Here is a 27,644-nt window from a genome sequence, read left to right as displayed (position 1 = left end):
AGTAGGGGGCACAGATTTCCCAGCTGTTAGTCCGCAAGCTCTGCTTCCCTGTCAGAGATTAAGTAGATCAGCGGGAATGCAATAGGTGAGACAAGACAGCTCAGAGAAAATGGATTGAGATGGCTCTCCTTCAAGGGTGATAGTAGCTGTCGATGGAACACCCAACTCTTGAAGTTGCTTTTAGGATGAGCACTGTAAAGTTTTGCCCGCTGCGCCACTGGAATGTGCTGTGGGATAAGGCACAAGCCAGCAGGCGTGCAGTGCCTTAATACCCCTACAAATCCCTTTCTCCTGCCCTGCGTTCCTTTTATTTTTCCCCACCATCTCACAAACCCATACTTGCCTTTTGGTCTGTAGAGGACTGTTTTGCTGGTGAGCGACTGGCCTACAGGGATACAAAGAACCTGAGTGTAAAATTATATTTCAAGCTGCTGTATATAACCAGACCTCCATTGTACCAGTTGTTTTTTTTTTATAATATTTTCATTGAAATTGCAGGAAAAGTCTCCTGTCTTTGTTGTTGTGCCCCCCCCTTACCAACATATCTGCTTCAGTTCTAACCACATTGGAAACACAACCACTCAGAAGAAGTGGCAGTGATGAGAGCAGCACAGAGTGCTCCCATTTTGTATGATTAAATTTACTCTGACAAGCAAGCATGCTTTGTTTTGGCACAACATGTTGCTCTGGGAACCTCGAAACTTCGCAGTTTTTGAAGAACAGCGCCGCACGTGAGGCGATTAGAGGACTCGTGATTTGAGGAGGGGTCTTCAGCAAGTCTTCGCCTGAAGTCACTTTTTTTTCTCCTCTCCGAAGTGCTCAACACGTCTGAATTGTATTTGCATATTTATGAGAAATGGGTGTCACAGTGATTAAGTTAACTGGGAGCCAGTTCTGCAGAGTGTGGATAATGAAATCATATAAAATTTGAAAGTCAAAGGACGTTTTCTTTAAAATATCTCTTAACTTTATTCAGACTTGGTCGAGTTTGATGAACTATTGGTCCCTTGTCTAGTGGATTTGTAAGCTGGGATAAGTTCAAATGGGTCAGTAAATGGTTGTAAAATGGCAACAAAAAAACAATATCCACTTGATTATATGCTCTTGTGCTAGGGCTGTGTGATATGACCAAAATCTCATATCCTGATATAAGAATTCTATCATCCCGATAACGATATAAATCACAAAAATGTAACATTTTCTGTAAATTCTGTGAATCTCGGGCAGCTCGACTCCAATATATATCGTTATATCGAACAGCCCTATCTTGTGCTTTTTTTTTTAACTTGAAGAGGATCTATTGTGTTCATTTCCAGTTCCGTACTTTTAAAAAGTGCTTTTTTTAGAGCTGCTTTGCATCATTCACAGTTCAAAGTATCACTTATTATCTAATATTTGTCAGTGGTGCTGCCACTCAATGCGTTCAGTGTCTAGAGCAAGCCAGTATAGTTCCCTATAGTTCCCTCATCGATTTAAGCTAGTTTCTCTGATACGCCGCCCCTCGAAAAAAGAGGGTGTAAACAGCAGTAGGGTCCTGCTTCAGGCTGTGCCTGATATCCCCATGTTGGTGTTGTTCCTGCATCATCAAAATAATTTTGGTCCAGGATCAACACTGAACTTGGTAGAAAAAGAAAACAAACTTTGTTTAAAACTCTCTTTTGGAACAATTGGTCAGCATTTTAAGTGGTTTCTTTATTAATTTATAATTTATAAGTTAGGTTTGCTGTTAAACACATTTAGGTTACCTATGTTGGTTGGTTAGTAATAGTTGTTAATACCATTAGCTAACCTCTCAGCTAATGCTAACTAAATGTTCAGACAATGCAATTGGTCAGTTGCACTGACGACCCTGGACTAACATTATTGTCATGATATAGAAACAATGCTAACAAGAGATATCAGATCCATGTTATCGTGTAAACAAACAGAAAACAGTCTTGAAACAGTGAGTACTGAGATTGGGCAATCAGGACATTCATGTTGTATGTGATAAACATGGACACAATATGGACTTCATTACTAAGTGCTTGAGACCAATGTAGCTCAGTGGCCCCAGACAAGTAATTAGAGTTCACACTGAGGTTTGACTCTAAAATACAGTCATTATCGCAGCAAAAAATACAACCTTTCCAGGTCACATCACTTTGTTTGCAGCAGTAAAAGTAGTTTATTTCTGTATTGTGCCACCATTATAGTAGCCCCAATTCACTTGCCAGCATTTTATGGTGCGCAGAGTGATCGGGGGCGACTGAGAGCTCCAATAAAAATGTGGTAACACAATTGGCCCAACAAAAGGTAACTGAGAGCGTGACAATTTTTGTGTGGAGTTTGTGCTCGATTACAGCATAATTTTATATACCATCGTATGTGATGCCTGCACGCAATAGTTGTCATCACCCAAATTTAACAACTGTCTTATGACCGAAGGCCCGGAACCAAGGCACCAAATTCTTTACGGCCCCCCTAAGAGCTAATCAGCCATCTTGCAATGAAACACAGGAGTTTATATTGGCTTTTCCCACACAATGGTCCCAGTGTACGCTTGTTGTTGGGCTCAAAGGTCTTGGCAAGAATAAAACTCATCCTGTTGCTGTCATGGTGATCACTGAATGTGGGCAGGGGAAAATAATGCCATAATCTGGGAGGAACAAAAAGAAAAGGCCCCAAGTATTTTGGCAGCTCCAGACTGGACAGAAGTTTCACACAACTATGAGTAAATGTCCCTCGAAAAACATTGTCCTTGGAATGTGAGATTAGCTGTGAATTTATAATCAGCCCGACTTTCCTCCTGCACAACTTCTGATTCAGCAGAACGTTGTGTAAATATGATGTCTAGCCACTTTTCAGGGGCACAGTTTGTAGTGCGCTACTGAATTGGATGTGTTTTCTTTTTAGAATGGATGAAAAATCTGGTACACAAAAATTCTACTTATATTTTAGGTAAAATATTAGGGATGTTTCTCATGAGGGTATTTTAGACTAAGCTACTAAATGCTGCTTAAGCCTGAGCGTTTTAGTCCTCCTTTTGGACTAAATCAAATGATGCACTCCCTCTTGCATTTTTCCCGGGAGACACCGCTTGAATGAGGACACGTGGGAGGAACCTGCTCAAAATCCTGACTTTCAGCATGTCGAACATACAGGCTGTTCTTTATAAACCTATACATTTCATCAAAAACACCAATGAAGGGGAAGAGGAGGATGACCCTCCTCACATATACACAACACTCCTGGCACCAGCGCCAATTTATCACACGTAATTTCCTCAGCTCTTGACCTCTGACCTCTCCCTAGGGCTGTGTTTGTATTGAAGGCGAGGTGCTGCTGTCTGAACTGTCTGTCTGAAATCTCTCTAGAGGGACACGGCAGTGTTTGCTGGAGAAATATGCTGCTTAAGCCACTGGTGGTGGCTCCACCCTTGTGCCCAGCATGTGTTGATGTTTCCGTGCGTGTATGTCTATCATTGTCTCCCGTGTGTTTTATGCATGCTGCTCATTAGCCAGACAATGGCTACTTACAATGAAATGTCATTCAGAGCACTGTGTCAGCTAACCCCTGGGATGAAAGACGGAAGTGGGGCAGGACAAAGACATGTGCTCAGAAAGAAAGGAGAGGTGAATGTGAAAGGAATGATAGGGAGAGTGCACCGAGAGTTCAAGAAGAAGAAAATGCTTCATGTGTTTAACAAATGACAAGGGGGCTTATATGCATTTGTACATTTTTGCGGATCCTTTTATAGAAGAAATTGCCAGCAAGACTTCAGTCCAACCCACCACCCTGCTTCTGTGAACAGCGATCTCAGAAGTGAGATTGGCCCTGACCTTGTGTGCTTGTGAGACCGAGCAGAACAAGAAGAGAGTGCCACTGCTCCATGCATGCACCGGCCACGCCGCCGCAGCCCCTAACTGAGCCACTAGCTCCATCCAGTGCATGCTTGCTCTACATCGCCGCGTCTAGAGGCAGAAGGTGGGGAGGGGTACAAGATTAATGATGGTGCTAACCGCGTATTTATCATCCGACTGGAGAGTAATGCGACACCTTTCTAATCTGAATATATTTCATTGGGCTGTTATGGCACTCAGCCCTGGGCCGCATGTATGCGCGAGAGCGCGCTTTCAGGCTTATGTATGTGTGTGACTCAAAGTGTATTTGAATGTTAATCATATCTGCACGAGTTGCCCGAGATACCGAACAGGCCGCCATAAACGCTGGCGCTATCTACCCTGGCAAAATGGCCCTGTGGTAATTAGATAAAGATGAAGTTCCTCTTTCCGGCACGCTCCGGCCACGCTCCCCAAGATCCTTTCTTCTGATTCTCAGCTGCCTTATCACCCTTCTTCCAGCCTCCTCTCAATCTCTCCGTCTGGTTCTCCTACTACTTCTTTTTTGGCACTCAGCAAAAATCGAGATAGATGTCTCCTTAGCAGAGATGGAGGGATATCGAAAGCGCAATGCCAAGATGGGTCCTGATAGGGCCCACATTGGGCCTCCTGTTAGATTGAGTCCACCGGGGCTGCCAGAACTGTTCAGGAACTTTGGAATAGAAGCAGCCTATTTTAGAGGATACTCTGCTGTGGGCGTTTTCAGATGGGGAACACAAGTTGAGTAGGTAGTTTGTCCACACACAAATGTTAAATTATACAACAGCTTGGCTTTCTTGTTGTATAGAGTGTTACTCTACTAATCCATTAATGTAGAAGAATATCAAAAAGATAGCAGCAGTCTGCATTCATGCTTGTGGGGTAAAACTGTGGTCACATGCACATGTATGATAGGATTACCTTGAGATGTGTCGCCGGTCATGGGGGTAATTTAGTTAATTCAATATTCTGAATATATACTGATGCTATCAAAAATTAAACATGTGGCGCAAGGTACAACCTCAGGATTTCGGTATCTTATGGGAGCATATAGCGTTTGACAGTCACTGCAATGGCATAGCCGTCAAAATTTTCATTACAGAAGGAAATGCAAACATGGGCACGCTTTGTTGCACAAAGGGCTTTTCTCTTGGAGATTACGACTCTTGCTTTCTTGTGTATCCCTTGCCAATCTTCCATTTGTGTAAGTGAATATATCCCAGACTCTGAAGCTTATTGCACGTTTCATTGTTCGTGGTCATTGTAAAGCAACAAAAGGCAGAGAGAGAGAGTCATACGACGAGTCTTCAAGTAAGAGATTTGGATGAGGCATCGCACAAACTAACCTACCCACCTATCCAAGCTTACATTAAAGCGGTCACAGAAAAAACAGCACCTCGAACGCCAGATGAAAACAAGGTTCATGTGCCAGTTATACCGACAGCATCCACTGCTGTTTCGTTTTTCCCGAATTTCTTTATTTCTGCGGATTACATGGACACAGTATCTGCCTGTTTTATTAAGCCCAGTGCATCAGAGGTTAATAACATAAAAGGGAAGCTTTCATGCTTTTTCAAAATTTTCTGTCATAGAAATATTGTTGTAATGGCATGTGCTCACATTTAACATTCAAATTTTCAAATAACGAGCACAAGTAATCCATGTGAATCACAATCACAGGTGTCAGATCCTCTAAATGTGTTGTTTCAGGCTCTTTTTCCTACCCTTGGCTCTGTGGCGCGTCAATAAAAGTGGTGGTCTCAAGTACACCTACTTGATGGTAAAACCTTCTGTTTACAAAGGTGAACCCATTCAGAAAAATTTGGTTGAAAAGAAAGAGTGGGTTTGAAGATTGAACAGAGATGAACTGAGGTGCTGCAGTAAGACTTGGTGATAAATATCAGTTACTTTAAACTTCAAATCATGCAATTGTGCTTTAGTAGAGTCCGTCAATCACACTGATGCTACGTTGACTTTTGAGTTTGTTACAATCGGAGGTTGAGCAGCAGATTTCTCTCCTCCAGTCCTCCACTAAGTCCTGGTTCCCTCAAACCCTGGCATGTCAGAGAAGAATGGAAGTCTGGTGCTTTGCCAACACAGACAACACATGATGTTTCAGTGTCATCACAGCCCTGAGCATATTTGGCCAGACTTCTACTCACATGAATCCCGAGAGGAGGAAGGGACAGTTTATCTGTTGCAGCTAGCAGCTGGTGTCTGCCCTAAAGACTTTAACAGCCTCCAGCCAGCATTGCCACTTCAGATGCTAGTCATTTAGCAAACGAGTCAATCATGCGCAAGCAACTGCTAGTGACTTTTCGGTGTCCCCAGCGATCCCTGATATGACGACAAGGGGGCAAAGCAGAGTTGCGGTCTGCTAGGTCGTGGAAATCAGGTCGAACTATGGTAGACCCAGCAAACTATCTGGGTCTAGCATTCTCTACTAATGATGGTCACTGCTGAAACTGGTTATAATCACAAAAGATCTGGGGACCCCAGTGTGGTCCAGATTCCAGTGCAGTTCATTGATTTTGGCCGGTGCAGGATTGTATATCTCGTATTTACATGCTGCAATTATGATTTGAACTGGCATTCATATGTTTTTCGTTTGACCCATAGAATGTGAATATAATGAAAGCTTTGCGCACAAAAGACTCACTGTGGTGGTCTTTTTTGTGTTTTTGAGAAACACTTTTAGGTAACCTGAACAGCAGAACTGGAGTTTCAGTATTAAATTGAAATAAAAGACACGTAGGTCTTGTATCTCATCTCGTGTTTGACAAAGCTGTTTTAGATATGCCACTGGGAATCGAGGAGCCGGCACGAGCTTGACAGCTGACAGTGTTAGTGGCAGTAACTCATTTACTGTCTTTTACTGTTGGGATGAAGGACGGTGAATATAAGAAATGAACAATATGCACACGCATTTGCCTTCTGTTGGATTAGGTTAGCTTCATAGACAAGGAAATCATTACAGCTTTGTAGTGTAGCTCTTTTATTGCTTGTTTCAGATCCTGGTACTCTCAGCTGTTAGCCTTTGATTTGTAGCTTCCTGTGAATGGCCTTGCTGGTGTTATCCCAAAATAGAAGTTGGGACAACTGGAGCAGAATTTGCATTGTATAAATAAATCGACTGAACAAGTATTCTTGGATTCAATCAAGTGGCAAATACTGGAGTTTATCACCTGTAACGATATATATTCTTAATGAAGTCAGTCTTTCTTTCTTTGTAAATACCAACAGTGTTTTTTCAGTGCACTGACTTTGCACTGGTGGATGCTTTTGTAGCAGCACTGTTACATAAAGATGTAATGCAACATAGATTATTGAAGGTTAAATAGTACTCTTGAATGGAAGGGTGAACATCTCCTGGATATACTTACACAATCGTGTGGCAAACAGTCCTAAGTGCAATGTAAACAAAACTAAGTGAGAGACCTTGTTGCTAACAAGGTAACCCTTGAATTCAAGGTTACAGTCTGCTGTGGTTCCAAAATGCACACTCAAGCATATGCACACCAATGTCCTCGCTAACCCACACATACGTACACATCAGTACACAGCAAGCATGCACAGACAAATACATCTCTCTCCCTGTAGTGCCCTCCTTGGCAAAATCTCAGTGCCAGTCTCTTAATGAAATGCTCAATTAGGGTCTTTAAATAGGTAATTATGCAGAGCCTAATCCCCTAGCTCCTAGGCCCTATCTCATTTAGATGACACTTGGGCTGGCGGAATGGGAGGGGCAGGCACTCGGGCCTTAGTTTCTGTCATCAAAGCCCCTCCGTGGTGGCACGGGCGGCCCCGTTAATGATAAGGCACATCCACGCAGTCAGTCAACAGTGAGGGCCACTGGCAGCACGGGAGAGATGGCAATGTCAGGCTTGACAGTGTCTTAATCATGTTTGCGAGCGTTCGGGGGCGGATTTGTATTGGGTTGGGGGAGCATGTAGAAAGGTTTCTAAGAGGGTGTTGGATGTAAAGTGAGAGCAAAAAAAAAAGACTTGTTTGTGTAGCGTGGGTTCACATGCAGATTTTTTGAATTTTTTTTTCCCCCGGACAATTACCAAGTTAATTTTATATGAAGGCATGAAGACACGGAGAGAGAAAATCACTCCCAAATGTCAAACTGTGCTTTTTCTTTGCTTGAATCCAGGCATTGACAGAACGGTTTTGATTTTGTACTCTGACATTTGTTTGAAGGTGGCATTTGATTTGAATTTCAATCTTCAAACTGTGGCTGGAAAAGGATTATCCATTTGTTTTCGGCAGCATAATAAAATGTCTCGTTCCAGCGCTACAATATACCATCAGTGACAGGGAACTACTCCCCCCCCCCCCCCCCCTCCATGTGAGTGTGTGTGTGTCTGGTAACATTGCAATGGCAAACATTTGTCTTGGTGAAACGACAAAGGAGGAATTGTTGCTTTTGCCTTGGGGTGAACCATTTCTTTCTCTTCACCGAGGTGCACGGGCAGCCTAAACTGCTTTTCATGAGAACAATAGCTTAGCTTGGCTAAAACACCTTTCAAGGGCGTCCAAGAACTAATAAAAGTTATAATCAGCAGCTCCCGCATCAAAGCGCTCAGTAAACTTTAGTAAGGATACTCGAGCTGCAGAAACATTGAAACAGCTTTCTAAAACGATGCTCGTCATCACCCACCCCCACCTAGCATGTCCTCTGACAGTCTTATCAGGATATAGATGGAAAGGCAGGAACAACACAATTTCACCCCTATCTGTGTATTCAGCAAAAACATTTCATATCTGTGATAATAATTTTTTTGTCCTGTTGCCCTCCGTATATGCACTGATGAATTTTCATGCAAAAAAAAGAAAGCTTCGATAAGCTGCCGCTTCTAATGGGCCCTGCCTGCTCTTTTACTTGTTGACTCAGGCTTTCTTATTAAATCTCAGTCATGGCAAAAACAACACTGGCTGAAGTCCAGCGAGAAACAAGAGTGGCTGTCAGCTTTGACAAACATTCTTGCTCTTGAAAGTAAACATTTTAGCTGCACTGCCTTAAAGGCCGCTCTAACTTTCTTCTGATTGGCTGATCCTTGCAAACAGAAAGTTTGAATAGCAGGCGTGAGGAGATTAAGTGCTTATATGTTGTGCTCTGACCCTTAGATGATCATATCGGGGATATCCAGGCTAACAGACGTCCTACAAAGCTGATTTTTTAACTGTTTAATGTGAGCAACGCTCATCATAACAGGGTCCGCTGTAATGTAGCTTAGATGATATGTCCGTGTATGTGCAGATGTGGGGCAAGTGCCAAGAACTGACATGAAACGGCCCCTAATATCTTCATAAGACTAGATCTCCGCTTATGAAAACATCTCACCCCAGGTAAACGATAGCGTACAGTGTGCTAGGCTAATTGAAGGGAAATTCACCCATCGTCGCCTTAGTGCACAGCCATAATGTGGCGTTACATTTTAGCTCAGGGTAAATCGAGGCAAATTAGCATTTAGATAATGGAAGACACTTGGCATTTTAATTATTTTACTGGCCTATGAGTATAGCGTGGATGCCCCCAGCGCCTCCTTACATCCTTCATGTGCGCTTAAGTAGTGTATTTACATACCAAACGGCTTGGCGTGCGTACAAAAGCCACTAAAATGTCACTAGCGCACAATGTAGCTCGGTGTGTCAATTGTTTCGAAAAGATAAGGAGGCACATTGCTGTTGACTTATGCCATACGTATTAGGGGGCAACACAATTCCCGGCGCTGTATTATTCCGATATTTTCAATAGAGCTCTGTTCTAATGTTTTGTGCCGCGTCGGCGAGTGGCAGTGGAACGCTGTTTTGTCTGTTCGAGGGCTCGGCACTTTCCATAAAACGGCGTGAGCTCGGGCTGGGAACAACCTCCCTCTCGCCCTCCTTCCTCTCTCTCATTCCTCTGCCTCACGGAAGTGAGATTATTCATCCTCCCACAGACCGTTGCTGTGTTGGGGGTAGATGTCAGAGTGCCAAGAGCACGCGGTGCAAAGGGTATGCGTGCCCGCTCTTCTGCTCGTGTGTGCCCGAGTCCACGTTTGCGAGCGTGTTTGTGTGGGAGTTGTGCGTTTTGTTTTGGCTTTTTTTTTTTTTTTCTTTGAGCTGCATCGATTTGCTTGGACGTAGTCCTGAACCAGAGTGTGCACATTTGAGGGTGAGAAGAGTCTGCCATGTGTTTTATTCACATTTTGTTTTTCTCTTTCACCTGCTGTCATCTGTCCAGCTCCCTCCCTTTCAGGAAACAATACCTTCACACTGCCAGAGCGGTCTCGCGGCTACCGCCCTCTCCTCTTCGGCAGCGCGTGATTTCTCTCTGCCTCTATCCCTCGTTCCTCTCTCTCCCATCTCCCTCACGCAGCCTCCGTCAGGCGTACGAGCACAGGCGGAGTGTGAAAAAGCTGGCAGTGAGGCACATTCCCTCGCTTCCCTCCCCTTGGTCTCCGCCTCTCCTGCTCTTTCACCCTACAGCGTGCTCTCCTCTTCATCTCCCCTTTCCTTCCTTGCCTCCTTCCCCTATCCTCCTCTCCCTTCTTTTGCCACCTCTCTGCCTCGTTGCTCCCCTTATCCATTATATTTCCAGCCCTCTGCTCCGCCCTCTTCTCACTCCCTCTTCTTTTTTTTTCTGCTTCATAATATGTAACATGATTTAGCCCTCCCCAGTTCATGCGGCGTAAATTTAATCCCATCCATTCCTGGTTGGCTGCTGCTGCTGCTGTTGCCGCGTCTACTATTTTTCTCTTTTTTCCCCCTCTCTATCCCGCCACACTTTGTGCACCCAACACAATAGACTCCTCATGATTCAGCCTGTTTGCATGATAACAAGTTCTTTCCCTATGCTAAATGCTGATACGCAAGGTCAAGCACGACCCAAGTGGCACATGCTTGTACTATAGAAGCCGCCCACGCCGTGACAAGCAAATGTAGCGCAAGAGAAGGCCTCCCAAAGAGCTGGCAGTCATATGAATAGTTTACACAGCTCGCATGCATCCCAAAAGGCTGATTGTGCTCTGCTCTGGTTTTATGCGCTGCCCATTCAAACGGCATTAGTGACGTCCATTAGCGTTCAATAGCAAGTGTGTTTGTTGTGTCAACAAGGTCAGCGGAGGTGATCCAAAAATGGCGACAAAGATGAAATAGATTACTTTGGCTTCTTTGTTCCCCCTCAACCCTCACTTTGAAATTCCCAAGTGTCCCCGAAGCTTACCCAATAGCTCCATAACCTTGCACACGTGTGTGTGTGTGTGTTTGTGTGTGCGTTTGTTATGCCTGTGCGTGCACTGTGTGTTGGTATGCGTTCAAAGAGCAGCACAACAGGGCACGGGGATAATCAGTCACCAGACTACAGGTCAGGGTGTTGCACTGTTGGTACCATCCATCTGAACCAAGGAGCTGCTGGGAAACATGGCGGGAGGAATGAGATGAGAGAGAAAGATGGGTGAGGACGGGGAGAGAGAGGGGAAAAGTAGCAAGGTAGATCAGGTGGAGAGAAAAGTCAAGGAGAGGCTGTTGAAAACAAAAGCGAGCACACACACACAGACAGAGTGGAGGCATTCCTGAGCTGACGCCGTGCGCTCCTTTAAGTCATACCAAAAAAGCATCAAGGTCAGTCTGGGTGGGCTGAGTTCACGCAATGATAAAAGCTTGCTCTTGCACCCATCAAGGTAATGGTCTTAAAACTGCAACTCAGCTTTTGTTTTTGTCTGCTCAATTGTGTACTTTTATTAATATTATTTTTTCCCTTTTTTTTGCTCGATGAAGATGCATAACCTCCCATTTTGGCGGTTAATGTAACAGAAAAACAATCACAGAAAAGGCCCAGGAGAAATAATTTGTATTTTACACTATTTCTGCTGTGACATTTTTAAAGTCCACAATCATTTTTGCTGACAGGGAAGAAGGGTGGGGGGAGGAAGTGGTTTGAAATCTCCTGGAAGTAATTTGCCACGGACACACAATCGAGATGGGGTCGCGATAGCTTCGGCGTCCTACAGCCGCAGCAGGTGCTTTTAAACCAATTATTAGACAGACAAATGTCATCAGAGCCAATTAGCTTCCCGCTGTGCTGTTTCATGTTGGGTGATCCATTCACAGGAAAACAAGATATAACCAGACATCAGCCCCAGCAACCGGTAGCCTTTGCTCGTCCGAAAAATTCGTCAGGCATCCGAGGCAGGGGCGTAAACCCCGATTTTCTCAAGCAAAAAGTCCGCCAGCACCACCCGGAGAATAGTTTATGGCCGTGAGAGGCTTGTTTGAGGGAGGCGAGGGGGTAGAAGCAAATAAATAAGTATAGAAAATAAACTCATCTAATGTGTAGTTGTCAGGGTCTTTCATGTGGAGGCTGCACTTGAGGGCATAGCTTAGCTTAGCTTGAGGAATGTTATTACACATGCCGGCTGATCGAGAGCGATGTGTGAGAAAAGGCCTTGTCACTCGGTCTTAAATCACATCGCGGGCAAGAGAAAGAAAGTAGCAGTAAAGAGGGGGAGAAAGGAAAAATAAGGAAAAACAGAAGCCACTAACACAAGGGAAGAATGTTCATGAAAAGACAGAAGTACACATAAGAAAATGGCCTTTTTTTTTAGAGAAGAGAGACTTTAAAATTTACAGGAAACCAAAAACATATTAGCTGTATAGCTGTAAATCTGGTCATTTGATGTTTGGGAAAATCCTTGGGGCGTCCTTCGCAGCTATCCTTGTGTTTCTTCGACGCAAGCTATTAAAAGAGCAGCGGTGCTAGTACACAGCAGCTTGCGATGTTTTATTTGCCCTTTGACAATCTGACTCTGTATACACTGCCACTCCACAGAGGTTTCGCTTTGATTGGTATTTACTCATTAAAAGGGAGCTTATTATGTTTGTGTGTGTATATATATGATCTGACAATCGTGGATGATAATACCAAACGTGGCCAAAGATTCGAATGATGACTTGGGTGGATGTAGAAGTCATCAGTATGAGAAGTATGAGCTGTTTCTACTTCTTTTGGTTTTTACTCTTAGAGCTGTATGATGTCAGTGGGAGTGGCTGTCCCTTATATGGTCATCTTACAGCTGCCCCGCCCACCTGCTGATCAAACCAAAGTGTAGCCTTAAGACATCCCATTTCAGGCAGTCGATGGAGGGTACACTAAGGATTATTTTGGATTGTATCATGCAAAGCTACTGTGGTTGATTGTGAAAGTACAAGCATGGATCTGGATGTAAATGAATTTTAGTCCCATTCCTGCTATCCTCCCGTGTCCTTATTTAAATATTAAAAACGATCTTGTTTTATTGTCACAGCAAGCAGTTGAAACACTGCCCAGCTCTGCTCGGATCGACTGGTTGTTTGTGGTATTCCAAACATTCCGTCTTTTCTTTACGTTTTACATTTGCATTTATTGGCTAGTATGAATGCTGATATAGAATCGAACAGAATAGCATCTCTGCTCTACCCATCAAAAAAGATCAGATAATAAAAACAATAACAAATACGTTATTACTCCTAAGGGAATGATTATACAGGGCGCAATGGGAGTTGGTGCAAGTTATTGTAGTGTATGGGGGGACGATGGAGGCCACGTCTTGGGGGATAAAGCTGCTCCGGACTGTTTATATATCGACAAACGGCTAACGGATTAGATAAGCCGGACTCTGAATATCGGCCTTCTTGACATGACTTTGTGAACTTGCTCAATGTTCAAGGACAGCGTGGTGGAGCAAATATACTTGTTGTTTACTAGCAGTATTTCATCTCTAGAACTTACATTAGCATCTCCGTAAGGCGCCCACACTGTGCCATATTTTTAATTAATATCCAAATGAATGATGTGTTCCCTCATATATAAACATATATGCTCTGATGCACCTGTGTTGCTCATCTTTCATTTGAATACCCAAGAAAATCATCAGTAACATGGTTAAACCCTATCAAGACAAAATATTTCCTTGAATTCTTTTAAGCTTTATTCCCAGCCATCTATTACTGGTGCCTTCATCATGGTGTTAAGCTGGAGAATACAATTTACATGCATATTAAGTCAACAGCAATTGGAGGCTGGTGGAATCTGTGTCTGCTGCAGTTCTGCTCTGCTCTCCACCTTGCGTCCCCTTCGCTGCCACTTAGCTTCACAACAAGAGCTGGTCGTCTGATGCGGTTTCTCAGACACGGGCCGTGTCTCCCAGCATCAGGGCAGAAATCACAGAGACCAGTGCAGCTATAGCATAGCAGTTTACCCCACTGTTCTCACAGCCTTGCATATCACTGTAGCTTAAAAGTGTGGCTGTGGAGGGTAATTATTGCATTCTTTAACTTAGCCAGTCTGAAGATAAATAGAAAGCCCTGCCTCATAAAAGGAAACGCATTCTTATTGGCTGTGCCTGTCTGGGTATGATACTGCTTTTTTATAACCCGGTCCAGCTTGGTTCACATCCTTCGTAGTTTTGCTGTGCTTTTGTCCTCGCATGTGTTGAGCTAATTACAGAGGGATTGGCCTTAATAGATTTGGTGGCATTTTTGTGGCCGCTCTGGTCTGTTAGGATAACATACCATGAGTCCGCCGTTTCCTTTCGAGTTCAGTTCAGTTTGTGCATGAGCCTGAAATTAAAAACACCCCATTTCAACATTCTCCGGGGCAGGCCAAAGCGAAATTAGTCATCTCGCGCTGGGGATGAGCATAATGCGGTCCAAATGCTACGCTCAAGCTCATGTTGAAAATGTTAAAAAACAAATAAATAATAAAAAATTGCACCGTCGGTTTGGGCCTTTGGTTTGTATCGAGCTCGCTAAAACAGTAAAACGTGGAGGAGGGCACGCAAAAGACACGCCGATGTTATGAAAACGCTGTTTTTGAAGCTCATAAACTATTCTGCCTGCATTTGTCCCTATAACAAGTTTATTGGAGTATGGCTGGAATATGAGATAAATATGACTGATTCTTTGTTGTTGTTGTTTTGGTTTGGTTTTTTTAGAGCCTTAATAATATTGCTTGTCTAAATAGACCAGAATACCAAACAGGCATGCTCAAATGAGAATAGAGCCCAGCCATTATGGAGAATATAAACATCCCACCCTCTTTTCTCTTTCACATTTCTGATAAGGATCATGGAGAAGGAGGGAGAGAGAGAGAGTAGACAGCTCAACGGCCCCTTTCTTTTTCTTGCCACACACTCTCCCCCACCACCACCACCACCCTTTTTCTAATTAACATTGTGCATGTTGTCAGGCTTTGTTTAATAATGCATGATTGCTATCAGCAGCAAAATCCTTTGAATGAAACACTACTGAATGGGAACACAATAATACCACCGGGGGCTCAGGAAGAAAGACAAGACTGTTGGTGTTTTTTTTTTTCTCCCCCTTTTTATTGTAATAAATGTTCAATGACAAGCATCAGTGCCACCAAATATATGAACGAGAAGATTCGCAGAGTGACGCCGAATGGCCGCGTTGAGGATGAAACGATCAAAGGTGATGCTGTTGGTTTACACCGACTAATGCATGCAGAGACGATGATGCGGATTTGCATGCACGCCCGTATATGTAATTGTAGAAGCTTCCACTCCCAAAAAATAAATAAAAAAATCTGCAGTATTTAAGCTAAATCCATTGTCGGTTAACAATGCAGTTGGCAAACTGCTGCCTTTCTGCCAGGTCTGGCAGGTGGCTCGTCACCCCCATAGCACATTAGGAAGGAATCTGCAGCACAGTTTACTTGTAAAAATGAACACTACAAATCAACAGCAATTATAATTGCTTTCATTGTTGGTATAAATTATGGCTGCGCTGGGTGCATTTTAGCCTACATTAGCTTCTCCTTCTATTTACTCACATGGCGTAGCCTCTTGGTTGTCTCACTAGCAGTTACACAACATACAGATGGTTTTGTTTGCCTCTATCAGCGTGTGTGTGTGTGTGTGTGTGTGTGTGTGTGTGTGTGTGTGTGTGTGTGCAAATGGGTGTGTATGCACGCAGGGTGCAAACAGAGAAGTGGAGGGCTGCCGAGTACTGTTTCTTGTGTGCTACCTAATGTCGTGTCATTATGGAAATTCACACTTCATTAATTAACTCAAAGGCTATCACTTAGATTTGGAGGGGCAGATGCGTGAAACAATAACCGGAGGAGACAGACGGCCGTACGCCGCACCGCGCCACGTATGGATCACGCTGCAGCTCCATCCCCTCGCGCCGCTGCTCGGAGCTTTTCAGTCCAGTTAATTCTAATCAGATTCACCGTCGCTACAAACACTGCTCATGTGAAAATTCTGTCTAGTGTTCTCAGATGTATGTTATATGCATACACATTTTTGTTTGTGTGTGTGTGTGTGTGTGTGTGTGTGTGTGTGTGTGTGTGTGTGTGTGTGTGTGTGTGTGTGTGTGGTGTGAGCGGGGATGAAATTGCCTCAAATTGATTCCCTTTGCCACTCGTCCCCCCCGCTCTTGCATTCGCTACTAGCCCCGCGGTGCTTGGAGACAGGTAGTCGTGTCTATCTCCCCCCAACACAAATCGAGTGTGACAGGTGTGCTATCTTCCCGTCTTTTCTGCCATTTACAGCCCACAGAAATGAAAGAGGGAAGGCTAAGAACGAGACAGAGGATGATTGGTAACAGGGAAATGAGGTACTTTGTCATCATCGGGCCTAGTGATTGGGCTTAGGGGCTGCGTCTTTCCCTTTTTTTCCCTCTTTGCTTCCTACTAGTGAGTGGCGGTCAAATCTGCAGATAAACACCCCAGCGTAATAATACTTCTAGCAAAAGCCTTTATGTGCACAGTTACCAAAAACAATCCGAAAACGGATGCGCTTTTGATCTCATGGTGCACAAAGTGTCTGAAATGTCATGGTGCGCATAGCGTGCGCGCATCCAACTCCACCAGTCTCCACCGCAGCTGAAACAACAGCGGCTTCCCGCCGAACAATGCAGGCAGACGAGCTAAGATGCTAACCAGCGGTACAGTGTGTCATCAAAGCTCACACACTCGGATTAGCCGGGAGCCGTGTTATGAGCCGAAGACTACCGCACAGCATCCATCACTGAGGATCAAGCTCGGGCTTAAGCAAATGGATGACAAGGGATGGAGCCGGTCTGCGGCTAATACTAGCTCACTGTATCACATTGATTTTCACAGCCATGTAGTGGTCCTGAGATAAAAGGCTGAAACATGAATGGCAACGGCTCGTCGCTCTGTCTTACAGATTTTATTTGTTGTTTGTGCAGCAAACGGATAAAAGACTGAACCACACACACACACACACACACACACACACACACACACACACACACACACATGGGCTCCAAGTTAAGCTACTCTACTTTGTATAGAGCTTTTAAAGAATTGATGGAAATGTTGTGTATGGGCTACAGATGAACGGGTTTAGCAAACATGTACAAGATAGCACAGTGTCGTTTACAGACAACTTTTATGTCCAGTGATGTTAAAAGTTTAAGCAGTTTTACTGAATAATAGGAAATCGCTTTTGCAATTCGGGATTCTTACTGCATTTCCTGGCTGTTGCTTCATGGGAGCGAGGCCTTCCTAATGTGAAACAGATATCGCTGCTGATCTGAGGTGGACTTGGAAGGTGCTCATATTATGGAGCGTATTTAATTGGCGCTCGTGACCGGAGCTGTGAAGACAAAATCATATTAACTCGCCCTTTCATCTGGGCGGTTTCTCCCTCTCTCTCTCTGTGGCTTGCACTCTGCGTCTCACTCCTTCTCATGCACACGTGCACACGCGTTGTGTGAAGTGACTATTCCATTTAGAGAACTGTCAGAACATACCCTGTGAGCACATCAGGCTCTTCCTATCCTCTGTCAGCTCCAGCCGAGGCTGTGTGGGGGTATGTCAGAAATGTGCAGGAATAGATAAAACCCGTGGAGCCAAACAGCTTTGTTTCATTCATTCTCCTCTCTCTTTCTCTCTCCTTTTTTCCCCCCCTCCTCATCCCCTCCTTCCTTCTCCCTCTTCCTTTTCCCTCCTTGCCTCGCATAGGCTGTGAATACCCTGCATCTGAGAAATCAGACCAGACTGACTCACAGGGCTCTGTGAGCCAGTGCCACCGAGGCTGCCAAAGCATGCTGGTGCCAAGCTGTCCCACCATGCGCAGAGCCAGACCCACGCTGCTGCTGCCGCTGCTGCTCGTCCTGGGTCTGCTCCTCCACCTCGCCGACGCTCAAAGTAAGTACACCGTCCGCTTTCCCCACGGGCCTCGAGTGTGGTGTCCCGCTGGTTATGGGATGGGGACTGTTTTTTGAGTCATCTCTTTCATTTTTGTTTAAACATCATCATGCGCAGAAATACTTCCTGTACTGCGTTTGTAAAAACTTCACAGGCCTGTGGGTAAGAGACACTGTTTGTCTAATAATGTGTTATTATTTATTTCCTGAAACATATTTAAAAAGTGATCCCAGTCAGTGATGAGACAACAGGCCCTCCTCCATCAGTCCTATTTTACTGTTCCCACTGTGTCTATGCCTCCTTCACACACACACCTTTAGTCCACAATGATCAGTCTCTTCATCTCAACTCCTTATTTTCCAGCTACTTCTTTCTGCAGTAAAAACCAGAAACGCTCACGCCTCAGCCAAGAATCTAGCAATGAGAAATCTTTGGAATTGAGTTACTTGACATCAGACACCTGCCCATTGATGTGTGACAACCGTTTTCAAACCTCATTGAGCTCTGGTCCTACACCAAAAGACCACCTCCCCCTCCCCCACCACTTTTTTTTTTTTTTTTTTTACACTAAGATCCATGAATCATTAGCTACTGGAGTCACAGTGAGATGAATAAAAATTTTTATTGCTCCCTTTTCACTGCCTGAAATCCCCTCAGTTCAGCTGAATATCTCAGAACGAAGGGCTCGTTCACCCAAGGTCACAGACAACGGAGCCAACGCAAAGTGGAATTGATGGGCGAAATTTTCAACTTTGTGCTTGAGAAATGTTCCCTGCAATCCGCTCCACCGTGTTTTATTTTTCTATTCTGCGCCCAACCCCCCCCCTTACCCCCAAGCCACATATGTCTCTCAGCAGGGAAGAGGCAAACAGTTGAAAACGTCTTCTCCGTTTATTCCCCGGTTTTATGTGCAGCTCCGGGATTTATTGACACAATTTAATTATGGGACCTTCCCAAAATGGCATTAACGGTCGATAAACGTTACCATTGAGCGGGCTCTTCGGAAGCCATCTTTTCACAAACTCCCATCTTCCTCGGCGTAGTGTGAATTCACATAACATTTGCTCAGACAACCTCAGACAACTGCCTCGGTGAAACTTCCAGACATTCCAAATCTTGACGCCTCAGTGCTCGCCATTCCCCTGCAACCCACCCCCCACCCCCCGATTAATTCCCTTCATTTGGCTGTGTGGTTGTTAGCAGCTGCGGCTACCCCCGTACCCTACTTTAACAGCTGTGCGGGGTCATCATTTCAAAGCCAAAACACACACACTTATCACGAGGTAGCCACAGCGCCTGTCTGCTAATGACTGAAGGGGTGTGTGGGAGTGAGGGAGGTCACGGAGACGCTGTGCTTGTTGTGTCTGCTGCCGAGGTGTGCGAAAACATGGCTGCTCATAAGCAGAGCCACTTCAGGCAGTACATTTTAGCTCTGGGATTTATATTTGCTCCTTTCTGTTCCTGCGCCGCCTGATCTCCCACATGCACGTGTTTGCTCCTTTTCTTTCCCCGGCTTCTTTCTATTGTTTTTCTTCCTAATCGCTCTCTTGCCAATTTTCTCCTCAGTTCTTACTTTGGCTTTTTCTTTCTGATGTTGTTTTGTTTTTTTCTTCCTTTCTGTTTTTTGTTTCCCCCGCCAGCGTCTTTGTCTTTTCCCCACCTTCTTCCCTTGTTGTTTGGAAGCCGTGCAATAGCCCCTTCCAGCGACTCGGAAGCTCCTTAATTTCCTCCACTGTGCCGATGCTTGTGCATGCCCAGCCCTGACACTCAAAGGCTCTCCCTGCATGTGTGCTGTGCACTGAGGACCTCAGTGCACATCAGTTTAGTCTGTTCCAGACTAACCCCTCAGCACCAAAACCCTACTGTTGCTGCTCTGGATCCATTTGGATGTGAGCTAGCCTCAGGCTGTGGACCTGGTGGAGGATATGAGACACACAAGTGCAGAAAATGGCTGAGTCTGCCTGTTCAACAGATGGCACGAGCCTTAGAGCCAGTCCTACCTCACATGTTGGGCACTCTTTAAGAAAATTAACAGTAAGGACTCCTAGTAAACATGCACTTCTCTTAATAAATATAAAAGGGTATTTCCTTATCTCTGTGCAGGTCTGTTCGGTCTGCTGTTGTGTGTCTTTGGCCTTCTCTCTGTTGTTTTCTCCTTCACCTTGTTCCCCTTGCTCTTCAAATGCCTCCCGTTTAATTTGTGTAGCAAATTGGGCTCGGCAATAGCTCGAAGGGGGGAGGAGCGGGGGACATAATTGTCCCCAGCGAGCCAAGGGGGGACAAAGTGCGAGAAAGGCAACAAACAATTTCTCTGTCTTTTACTGAGCAGTAATACAAACAGGACTCACTGGAGATGAGAGGACAGCCTAAAGCATTAAACAGCTCCACCTGCGCAGGGATGAAGTTAAAGCGAAAACTTTGGTGTGGGCACCAGAACTAAATAACTCGGGTCTCCTTTAACTTGATAGAGCTTTTGCTGCATGAGCCCAACACAGATATGAAGCAAAACCAAACCAGGTTTGGACTGGATCGTGTCTCCACAAGGTGTGGGGCTTGATTTTGCTACTGGGCCACAGAAAAATCAAGTCAACCTGCAATATAACTTAGATTACAGAGAGGAAGAATTTGCCAGCGTCGAACTATTAGATAACAGTTCAATGCTGGTAAGGCTGGCATTCATGCAACAAAAATAATGTACAACACAATATACAACAGAAATAGATAATAATATAGTGCTTTAATTGTAACAACATACTGCTGTAATAATGTTATAATCATATCGTAATATACAACAGTTTCAAAACTCAGCTGTGATGACAAAGAGTGATATTTTACTGTATTTTTAGAGCAGGCTGCTTAATAATATGTAGCTTAATCATTAAACTGATTCAGCTACAGATGTGTATATTGCGAACTAATTTACTGCATCTTTCTTTTCTCAATGAGCACACATCACTGACATCAAAAACCTAGTTGTCTCCCCAAGACAGCTCACTCTCTATTTACTTTAAGGGAAACAGCATTATATTTTATATATATTCATTTAGTTTTATTTGTTCTTTTTAAATGTATTTTTAAGATTGTAGATCTGATAAGGGTAGCATAACAGATGTTTACTTTGATTGCACTTTTAATAACAGTATGTGGGAGTTGGTTAAGGATAATAGGGATTGATTTGTGCATAATTGGAGCTTATTATTTAGTATTAGTGTACAGTAGTGTTCTTACTAACTAGGCAGCTCAGCCTCTTTCTGTTGACAATATTTACTTATACATTTTTGGGTCAACTTGAACGAAAGGTGGATTGTGAAATGTAAAAGTGAGGTCAGAGGTCAAATGTGACATGATTTTGGATGCAAACTAACTATATAAACATTTTATGAAAGTTTGATCTCATCTGATCTTGGAGACGAGGTCAAAGGTTCAAAGTAACATCATTTTTAGAATCCCCATATATCACTCCATATATGCTGATATGTTGTGTACAGATTACTGTTATTACTGTGACCTTCAGATCAGTCTATCAATGTTCATGAAGTGTGACATCATATTTTACATTTTTACACACTACTTTCTATGTGTTGACAAGCACACTTGCACGATTCATAGGTTCTGAATTATCAGGCTTTTTGTTCATTTTCAGCCAATAAATCAATAGGTTGAACTTAAAGTCCTTGGTGAATATGAGCCAAATTTTAATGGACGCCAGAATTCATTCAGAACCTTTCAAGCTGTTGTGTTTAAAGACCGGTAGAAAGACAAGGCAACTGAACGCTACCACAAAAGCATAACCTCCCTGGTGGAGGTAAAAAATCAGCTGGTCTTTCAGCTGCAAATTTGCTCAGTTACGTCTGTAGAGAAACCCAACTCACACACTTTCTAGCCCATGCTGTGTTGGACCACGTCAAACCCTTGGCCTAATAGTGTTTTAATTGATTGCCCTCATTGCTGGTGGATGGCGTGGTGTGTCACAGCGAGCCAGCCCAATTCTCTTTAACACGTCAAAGGAGTATCGACAAGGCTCCGTCCTCTTTACACATTAAGATGTTAACACCCAAACTTCATCTCGCTCACGCGCGCGAGTATAGAGCAACTTGCCCACCCAAGCGCTAACAACATCCACAGGCACCTTAATGTATGTGCAAACCTTTGGAGCCTGCAATCAAAGGTGAACCACATGGGAGGAAAACAGCACATCATCTATTGATGTGGTGCTTCTTCTGAGCTGCAGCAGTGTGAAAAAAGCAAGCCATAGTAGAGTTGATGGGGGGGGGGGGCGGCTAAGGGCAGAATTAAATACAACAACATCTAAAGGCAGCCATGTTTCCATGCTAGTAGATTCTGTCCTTTCCCCATAAGTCAACTAAATGCAGAAGCAAGTTATGACCCAGCAGTATCTACTGTGACAGCAGAGGAGAGTATAAGTGTCATCTGTTTAGTAGTAATGCAGCAACAGAATGCGAAAAAATTAGAGGCATGCCTGCTGGACGAGTTATAACAAATTATGCACACGCGCAAAGACACACTGTCATTCCTATGAGTGTTACAGTGTTGTGAATAAAGCTGCAGCAGCAGCAGCGATGCACACAGATAAGTGGAGAAGTTCTAATGCATACGCTCGCCCCACATACCAGCTAAAAAGCTTCACCTTGTTAGGAGTACAAAAGCTAATGATACTCAATTCCCCAGATGACGTTAGGATGTAATGTGTGTTTTATGCATGCCTTGCCTAATATGAATTATTGTAAAATAGTATTGTATTTGCATATAAGCTTGCGGGCTGTACTGAAATTAGCATTTTTACAACAGCTCAAATTAAATCCGTCTGCTTAATTTGCCTACATGCTAATTTGATTTAAATTGAGTCTATTCCGTTCGCTTTTACGCCCGTACCCACGGAACCGGGCGCGCACGCACGCACACACGTGAATGCACAGTACGCACTCTTTAAGAGCTGCAGCCTACACGCTGTGGTGCACACGCGGAATTAGGCACACAAATAAGCGCGCGCCGAGGTTACATGTTTGTGTAGCCGCACGAAATGACATCAAAGCAAGAGGAGAACGGTACTCTCAGAGGGGGTTTTGATCCAACTTTAAATCACTGTAATTCTTCAAGTCTACCACCTCGTTCATCATTCTGCCGGACGCTGCTCATGTGGAAATCTCATTGTTGGCTCCACTCGTTCATTTCAAAACGTATCTTAGCGCAGCACATCCTTAAAAACTAGCGTCGATATCTACAAGGGGAGAGCATGCATCATGTTCACACTTCAAATAAATGCGGTGAGAACACCTTCGGCTGAGAGTGCCAGCATTTAATTACCATCTAGTTGTTTGGATGAAGACCTTGTGACAAGGCTGGGAATCTGAGATAAAACAATGTTATCGGTGCAATGCAAGATGCTCGCTTGCAGGTTGAACTGAACGAGTAAGAAGTCATTATCATTTTCTTTGGCTGTAAAGGCCTGTACCAACTCCTTGTCAACAATGTGCTGTGCAATTATGTGTAAAGGTTGTATCAGGCCCATTATTAACTCCATGGATGCCGAGTTCTCCGGCAACTTTGCCCAAGTGTATTATTTAAGGCCATTAGCCTCATCTATGGATCGCAGTCATTTCGCCTCGCACTTAGACCACAAAATCGCACAAAAGCCAAGCAATTTTCATCACACCCCTGACCCTCCCACTCTCAAGAAAAGCAGATAATCACAAGCTATATGGAGATGTTGTACAGGCTCCGATGAAGGTAATTAAAGGCTAGCCCCCACGGTTAGTAACGCCACATCTGAGTGCACTTATTTCTTCAAGAAATAACCGACTAAAAAGTGGTGGTGCAAATTAAGCATGCTGTACCATTCACGTCTCAGAGTGGGAATATTGACAGAACAAAAGCACCTTAATCCAAATTGTAAATCCATTGGAGTGGCAATCAACAAACTCCACAAATCCCTTTTTCTAATTCCATAGATTTGAATCCCTCGCCATGAAACGACAGGGTCTGTCGTACTGTGAAATGGTATGGATTTCAGTCAACCTGGCGCCTCCTTATCTGTCCGTTGAGCGTTTATGGTGTCAGCAAAACAATAGAGGGCCACGTTAACACGGTGTGTCATGCTAGTTTTTTTTTGTTTTGTTTTGATTCTTACACAATTGCTCTCCCTTTCTCTCCCTCATGCGCACACACTCTCATTGAAAGAGGACCTCGTAGCACGTCTTTGAAGCCGGGATCAGCCAGTGAGACGAACACAATGCCAGCTGTTCTGCATCTGCCGGGCTTACGCTTGGCACGATTCGGGCTTTGCTGGCGCACGTACTAAAATCTGATCACCCTTCACACACTGTGCCAGTGAACTGTATAACAATGCAGGTGTTTCATGACATTGCCACAGTGACAGTGCAATTAATGGATTGATGCCGTAGCTGTGGCGATGGGATTACTCGGCTAGTCAAGTCTGAAATACACGAGCGCTCACAGACCAGATGATGTTTTACTGCAGTGTGCAGGTGAAGGGGAGAGAACAAAACCTCTGTGTCTGCACAGCAATCTTACTAAAGATGCTTTTATACTCACAGTACAGAAAATCATACTCAAGTCTTTTAAGTAGAAAAGAGAAGTGAAAATGGTTCCATGTGGATTTGAGTCATAATGTTCCCAAAACATGCTGGAGTTTGTCTGCTCCCCATATGCTACCTGATTTATCTCCCAACTTTAGATTGACTTGTTAATAGAGAGAGATGTCCTTTATGTGGTCATCTGAGCACACAGCTCTGCCCCCAACCACAGGCTGTTCAAATCTTTTGTTTGCAAGAGGCTGTTGATAAGATGAAAGTTAAAGAGCTGGAACAGGAGGCTAAAACAGCTGCTTGAACTGTGGGGGCGGCACGAAGGTTATAATACTGAGACTTATTTTCATGTTAGTCTTGAAGTGACAATAAAAACTAGGCTTCAAAAATGAAAATAAAAATAACTTAATGACGTGAAATGATCAACAGTGCATATTTTGTCCTGTCTCCCTCTCTTCACTCCTAACCGGTCACGGCAGATTCAATTTGATTTTAGTGATACAGCGCCAAGGCGTTTTATATTTTAAGGTAGACCCTACAATAATACATACAGAGAAAAACACAACAATCATATGACCCCCTATGAGCAAGCACTTTGGTGACAGTGGGAAGGAAAAACTCCCTTTTAACAGGAAGAAACCTCCTGCAGAACCAGGCTCAGGGTGGGGCAGCCATCGGCCACGACCGGTTGGGGAAGAGAAGGAAGACAGGATAAAAGACATGCTGTGGAAGAGAGACAGAGACTAATAACAAGTATGATTCAGTGCAGAGAGGTCTGTTAACACATGTTGAGTGAGAAAGGTGCTGAAAAAGAAAAACTCAATGCATCATGGGAATCCACCAGCAGCCTACACCTATTGCAGCATAACTAAGGGAGGATTCAGGGTCACCTGATCCAGCCCTAACTATATGCTTTAGCAAAAAGGAAAGTTTTAAGCCTAATCTTAAATCTTCTTATCTTAAGATTGTCTGCCCCCTTACCAAGGTTCTGCCAGAGGTTTCTTCCTGTTAAAAGGAAGTTTTTCCTTCCCATTGTCGCCAAGTGCCTGATCATAAAGGTTTGTCTGATTGTTGGAGTTTTCTCTATGTTATTGAAGGGTAACAATATAAAGCACTTTAAGGTGACTGTTGTTGTGATGTGGTGCTGTATAAATGAAATAAGATGGAATTGAATAAGCTAAAATAAACCAGACTGTGTCTCCACATGATTGTGGGTTAGGTGCTGTCAAAAAATTGGCACCTGTTTTGAACTTTTTAAATTGACCCCTAATAAGACTCAATTTTATAATGATTAAAACTTATTCAGAACTAAACTTTGTCAAACATTGACAACTAAATGGAAATTAACTACCCTGGAAAAATGAACTGAAACTAAAGTGAACTGAACAAACAACAAAACCTCAAAAAAATTTTTAAATAAATAAAAAAGGCAACTAATTAGACAACACAAAACTATAATCATTCTGGGGTGCACCAAAGCCCAGTGTGAGATCATTATTTTTGAACTTTGAGTCATGCAAAACTCCTCTTACAGAGTCCAAGAATAAAAAAAATCATGAAGCTGGAAATGAGCACTTTTCTGGATACATGTTTACTTAGTGCAGTACATTTGGCTAAAATGTTCCTTCATCTGCTCCACATTCATGACTTGTTCATCAATTTTGCGCTAGCAAATCAGGCCAGTGATGATAATTTGATGATTACCAAAACTTTGCGATTTACATAAACAAAAGTATGCATCATTCACAACCAAACTCATCCAAAATCTAGTGTTTAATTTGTACGTCATAAGCAGTACACAGAAATCGGTGGTGTACAGTATGACTGTGCTGCAGGGACAGGATTTACATGTCATTCAGTAAATTGTTGAAAATATCTCTGAAGATAAAATCTGCACTTTTGTTTGGTTGCTCACTTAATTCCCAAGCGGTAGTAACAGCAGATGGATCTGCATATTTGATTTGGCACAGCTTTTATACTGGATGCCCTTCCTGACCCAACCATCCCATTTATCCAGGCTTGGGATGAGCACTAGGAGTACACTAGCTTGTGACCTCCTTAGGCTGGGCCTATCCTTCTGCCCTTTAATTGGGGATCTTTTGTTTGTTCCTGCGACTGTGTTAACCACTACACAAGAAAAATGGAAATAAATGTTGCTAAATTCACTAATTTGTTTGTTGAAACCCTCCCATCCCTGACTTGTGAGGGTAGCAATCACTTTTGAATTCCCCACTTCAGAACTGCGTGCGGTTTGGGCGCGTGTGTGCACGCGGGGGGGGTAACACCCGGCCCTAGGCTGGCGCTTTGGTCTCACACTGGGGGGTCCTAAAAGTGCGACACGTTGCACTGATCTCAGTGCAGCACATTTGTGTGCCTCGGGGGTGTGTTGGGATTCTGCAGTGGGGTTAATGGTCTAAACCATTCATCTCCGTGAAGCGCCTCCGGGCGATCTCTCAGTCCTAGCCAAAAAGCTTACATCCCAACCTTCTTACCTACAGCACTCGCCAAAGCGTGATGCAGATTGGGAAATCTTTATGCCCCGAGCTCCTCCTGTCACAGCTGATTTACATTCAGCGCTGTGATGGAGTGAGTGCTCAAAGTCCGTCTTAGGAGAGCCATCTTTCTCACCTAATACCCTCTCAAACACACTACATCTGTCAGTCTTTCCTGTCACTCCGCCCTCTCTCTTGTTTGTGCGCTCGCTCACTCATTAACTCACTCTCGCGCACACCGGCTCACACACCCTGCGCCTTACACACTCTCTCTCTCTCCCTCTCTGGCTCCTCTGCACCGGCAAATGAGTCATGCCATTTGAGGAGCTGAGATTTATTGTGACACACTGCTTTAGTGTGGTTTATTAGTTATGGCAAATGAGAGTGAAAGCCTCCATTGAGAGGTGAAAATGCTCTCACGCCACAGCAAGACCCATAGGCTTTTCAAGTTGAGCCTGAGCCAAGCTCTTGTTTCTAATGGTGGAGCACTCTAACTGCCCATCACATCATATGTATTCACACACACACACACACACACACACACACACACACACACACA

The 27,644-nt window shown here is 43.9% G+C and overlaps 1 protein-coding gene across 27 annotated transcripts in view; it reads left to right on the top strand.

Annotated features, from left to right (window-relative positions):
- Positions 1-27,644, top strand: part of LOC102193494 (protein tyrosine phosphatase receptor type D) — a 398,348-nt gene that overhangs the window by 279,117 nt on the left and 91,587 nt on the right. For all 27 annotated transcript variants that reach the window (XM_005743019.2, XM_013913330.1, XM_005743018.2 and 24 more), the window contains one exon: positions 17,842-18,027. In XM_005743019.2, the coding sequence (XP_005743076.1) occupies positions 17,925-18,027 (103 nt within the window). In that variant the 5' untranslated portion in view covers positions 17,842-17,924. The remainder of the gene's footprint in view (positions 1-17,841; positions 18,028-27,644) is intronic.

Source organism: Pundamilia nyererei, unplaced genomic scaffold (assembly GCF_000239375.1).
Source record: "Pundamilia nyererei isolate P.nyererei 1_Seehausen unplaced genomic scaffold, PunNye1.0 scaffold00126, whole genome shotgun sequence".
NCBI lineage: Eukaryota > Metazoa > Chordata > Actinopteri > Cichliformes > Cichlidae > Pundamilia > Pundamilia nyererei.
Note: the sequence above shows the minus strand (reverse complement) of the source record. Positions and strands in the feature narration are given on the sequence as shown.